The sequence below is a fragment of the Poecilia reticulata genome, unplaced genomic scaffold, assembly GCF_000633615.1.
Source record: "Poecilia reticulata strain Guanapo unplaced genomic scaffold, Guppy_female_1.0+MT scaffold_233, whole genome shotgun sequence".
NCBI lineage: Eukaryota > Metazoa > Chordata > Actinopteri > Cyprinodontiformes > Poeciliidae > Poecilia > Poecilia reticulata.
This window is the reverse complement of record NW_007615027.1, coordinates 170,246-173,820: the sequence shown is the minus strand read 5'-3', so window position 1 is coordinate 173,820 and position 3,575 is coordinate 170,246. Positions and strand designations below refer to the sequence as shown.

General features: G+C 44.2%; 1 protein-coding gene across 1 annotated transcript in view; it reads left to right on the top strand.

Annotated features, from left to right (window-relative positions):
• Nucleotides 1-3,575, top strand: part of pigu (phosphatidylinositol glycan anchor biosynthesis, class U) — a 9,173-nt gene that overhangs the window by 3,988 nt on the left and 1,610 nt on the right. Inside the window, exons 2-10 of the mRNA XM_008402492.2 lie at nucleotides 295-359; nucleotides 611-670; nucleotides 753-815; nucleotides 983-1,092; nucleotides 1,254-1,354; nucleotides 1,576-1,673; nucleotides 1,777-1,931; nucleotides 2,455-2,598; nucleotides 2,670-2,794. Of these exons, the coding sequence (XP_008400714.1) occupies nucleotides 295-359; nucleotides 611-670; nucleotides 753-815; nucleotides 983-1,092; nucleotides 1,254-1,354; nucleotides 1,576-1,673; nucleotides 1,777-1,931; nucleotides 2,455-2,598; nucleotides 2,670-2,794 (921 nt within the window). The remainder of the gene's footprint in view (nucleotides 1-294; nucleotides 360-610; nucleotides 671-752; nucleotides 816-982; nucleotides 1,093-1,253; nucleotides 1,355-1,575; nucleotides 1,674-1,776; nucleotides 1,932-2,454; nucleotides 2,599-2,669; nucleotides 2,795-3,575) is intronic.

Genomic DNA, 3,575 nt, shown 5'->3' with positions numbered 1-3,575 from the left:
TCTGTCTGTCTCTCTGTCTGTCTGTCTGTCTGTCTGTCTGTCTGATACCATTTCTATCTATCTGGTGACTAAAATGTGTTCACAGTTTGTGTAGTTTGATGTGATCATTTTGAATTACAGAAATATTTGGTTTGTATCTGAACGCAGCTCATCCCAGTGTGTTGGATTTATTTATTTTAAACGTATTAAATGAGGTTAAACCAGGAAACCAGTGACTGAGCCGTTTCTGTTTCTGTTTCTGGTTCTGTTTCTGTTTCTGGTTCTGGTTCTGGTTCTGGTTCTGGTTCTGGACAGTCATCGAAGGCTTGGCGCTGCTTGATCTGGGGGTTTCTCCGTACTCCGGCGATGTTTTCCACGAGGTAAGACGTCAAATCCGGCTGCTGATGCTCATGTTGGTTAAAAACCATTTTAAAGTTCAGCTTCATTTGGATATTAATGTGAAAATGTTTGATTTTGTAGTTTTTGCCTCAGTATTCAAACGTAAAGAGTTTTGAGATTTTGAGATTTTCCTTACAGATAAAAACAGTTTGTTTGTTTCATATTCCGGCTGAGATGAATTTAATCATAAAACATTTATTCCATGAGGTCTGTTGGTTTTTCTGTCCTGCAGACTCCGCTCATCATTTACCTCTTTCACTTTCTGGTGGATTATGCAGAAATCACGTTCATGGTAGGAGGAATAAATGGCTGCAGAGCGAAGAGGCTCTTTAGTTTCACTTCTTTTACTGCTGTGTGTTTCTGTTTCCGGTCAGCTGGCGGACGTCATCACAGCGGTGGCTCTTTATGTGGCTGTGAAGGACTTTAACAAGCAAGTGGTGAGAATGTAAAGAGAAATACATTTTGTGAATGTTTAATTTAAAATAAGCTCCGTATGTGTCAGTAGAATCTTGTTTGAGTTTTATGCTGACTCAGTGTCTCGTGTCTTAAAGGTGAACTTTCCGTTGTGAGGCGGTGATAAAACATTTAGTTTGTGTTGCTTCAGTTCAGGAAGCAGAAGTTTTCCCTGGAGGCGGAGCGTTACCCCGCAGACTGCCTGGAGCTCATCAGGAGCCCGGCTGAGATGTTCTACATCCCCCTGAAGGTAGCCATGTTGTAAGTACCTGCCGCGCCTGTAGAGGGCGCCGTCAGAGAGCTGCAGGAAGGAGCAGCCGGAAATAAGGCTGTTTATTATTTAACTCGATGTTTGATCATGATTTAAATGTTTTGGTGTTTAATTGATGCCCAGTTTTAATTTTTGTCTTGTTCTCTGGCAGCTACCTGCTGAACCCGTTCACCATCCTGTCCTGCGTTGCCAAGTCGACCTGCGGCCTGAACAACGCCGTCCTCTCCCTGTTCGTCCTCACAACCATCAAAGGTCGGCCGCACAGCCAGGCTGCAAGAAACGCTGTCCAAGTGCCACCAACAAAACCTTTTATTATTTATTCAGATTTATGGCCACATTAGCATTAGCATTAGCATTAGCATACCTTGTTGTTGTCGCAGCTTTTCTCTTCCATGTGCTAGCAGACCAGTTTTATTGTTTATTTCCTCTCATTATAGTTTGAACTTTGTGGTTTAATTTTATTTGTTCTTCAGGAAACGTTCTGCTGAGTGCCATTTTCCTCTGCTTGGCCACCTACCAGTCCATCTACCCTCTGACGCTGTGCGCCCCCGCCATGCTGTACCTGATGCAGGTGCTGCTCTGATTGGTTTTGATGCGTACTTCCTGTTTTTGATGCGTACTTCCTGTTTTCGCTGACATGTTTTGCCCTCTCGCCTGCCTGTGTCCCTCCTCAGCACCAGTACGTCCCGGTGAACCCGCGCCGCGCCGCCTTCTGGTGGTTCGTGGTTCAGTACCTGTTCATGTACCTGGGCAGTTTGTTCGTCACCGTCTGCCTGTCCTTCTTCCTGCTGGGCTCCTGGGACTTCCTGCCCTCCGTCTACGGCTTCATGTGAGTCAGAAAAACAAACGGAAGATTTCTGGACCATCAGAACCAATCCAATAAACGAGTTCTGAGGAGAACCGCATTTCCCTGACTGCAGGATGTCGGGTGTAAAGTTTGGTGGAGGGAAAAATGATTTTTTTTCAGCTTGATCTCTTACTTCCTGTGGTTGGAGTTCTTCATACTTGAACAAAGCCAAACATTTGAGCAGGTTCTGCAGCCAACATCAGAGTCTGACCTCACAGATGTTCTTTCAGGCTCCATGACAGAGAATACGTTTCCTCAGGAGAGGCTAATATGCAAACAAATGAAATGTTTTGTTTAATTGGATCTTGACTACAGGTGGAGTTTTTTATTTAAATAAGGACAGAGTCGCAGTGCAGCGCCCTCTGCTGGCTGAATTGGGCATGAAGTTCATCCCAACCCTTCCGGACTGCTGAGGACAGAAACGCAGTTCCCCGTCTCTCCAGCAGAGGGCGCTGTGGGACATGGGGTCCTCTGGTCCAGCTCCATGTTCCTGTTTTTCTTCCAGCCTCTCGGTTCCTGACCTGACGCCCAACATCGGCCTCTTCTGGTATTTCTTCGCGGAGATGTTTGAGCATTTCCGCCTCTTCTTCCTCTGCGTCTTCCAGATCAACGTCTTCTTCTACACCGTCCCTCTGTGCATCAAACTGAAGTCAGTCCTCCTGTCTCATTAACCTCTGACCTTTCCCTGCGCCCCCTAACCCCGTGTGCGTCGGCCTGCAGGGACCAGCCGGTGTTCCTGATGTTCATGCAGCTGGCGGTGATCTCCATCTTCAAGTCTTACCCCACTGTGGGCGACACGGCGCTCTACCTGGCCTTCCTGCCCGTCTGGACTCACCTGCACAGATGTGAGTGTTTACTGCACACCTGGGGTCAGGTCGGGGTCAACGGGGTCAGCAGGTCGGCCAGCTGATGCACAATCGCATTAAAAACAACTGAAACCAGGGGAGGGAATTTAAAATCCTTTAGAATCTAAGATGCAGCTCAAAATTTTGAGTTTATTATTTCACACAAAATACCACTTTCAATTGTTTACATAATTTTGTTAATAAATGGCAAAAGAGATTATTATTTTAAAATCGTCCAGGTGTGCAGCGTGGACACCTGAGCTCCCAGGCGAGTGTTCGATGCCCCAGTGGGCGGGGCTTAATTTAACAGAAATTACAAAACACTCAAGTTTATTTTGGTTCCAAAGTAAAACTACAGGAAGGAAGAGGAGCGGAAACGATTCATCAGTTAATCTTCAGCTGATTTAGTCACAGATTAACCGTTAAACGGAGAATAACGATCAACGATCATTGATCAATAATCAATGATCAACGATCAATAATCAATGATCAACACGCTGGAGCAGAAATGAACCCAAAACATACAAAAATATCTGCATTTGGTATTTAAGATGAAAAAAATCTTATTTCTGAAAATATTTTAGCCAAAAGTTTTATGTCCAGATTCTCTGTTATTGCACTTAAACTTATTATCAATGAATTTAATCAATAGTTTATTGGTAATATATTTCTAATGTTGCATAAAAAGTCTGAAGTGGATCAATGAATGTATCGATTGGTTTTATTTAATCAGTTGTCAGAATAATCAATTATTAACATTAGTGGAGATTCTTCCATGTGT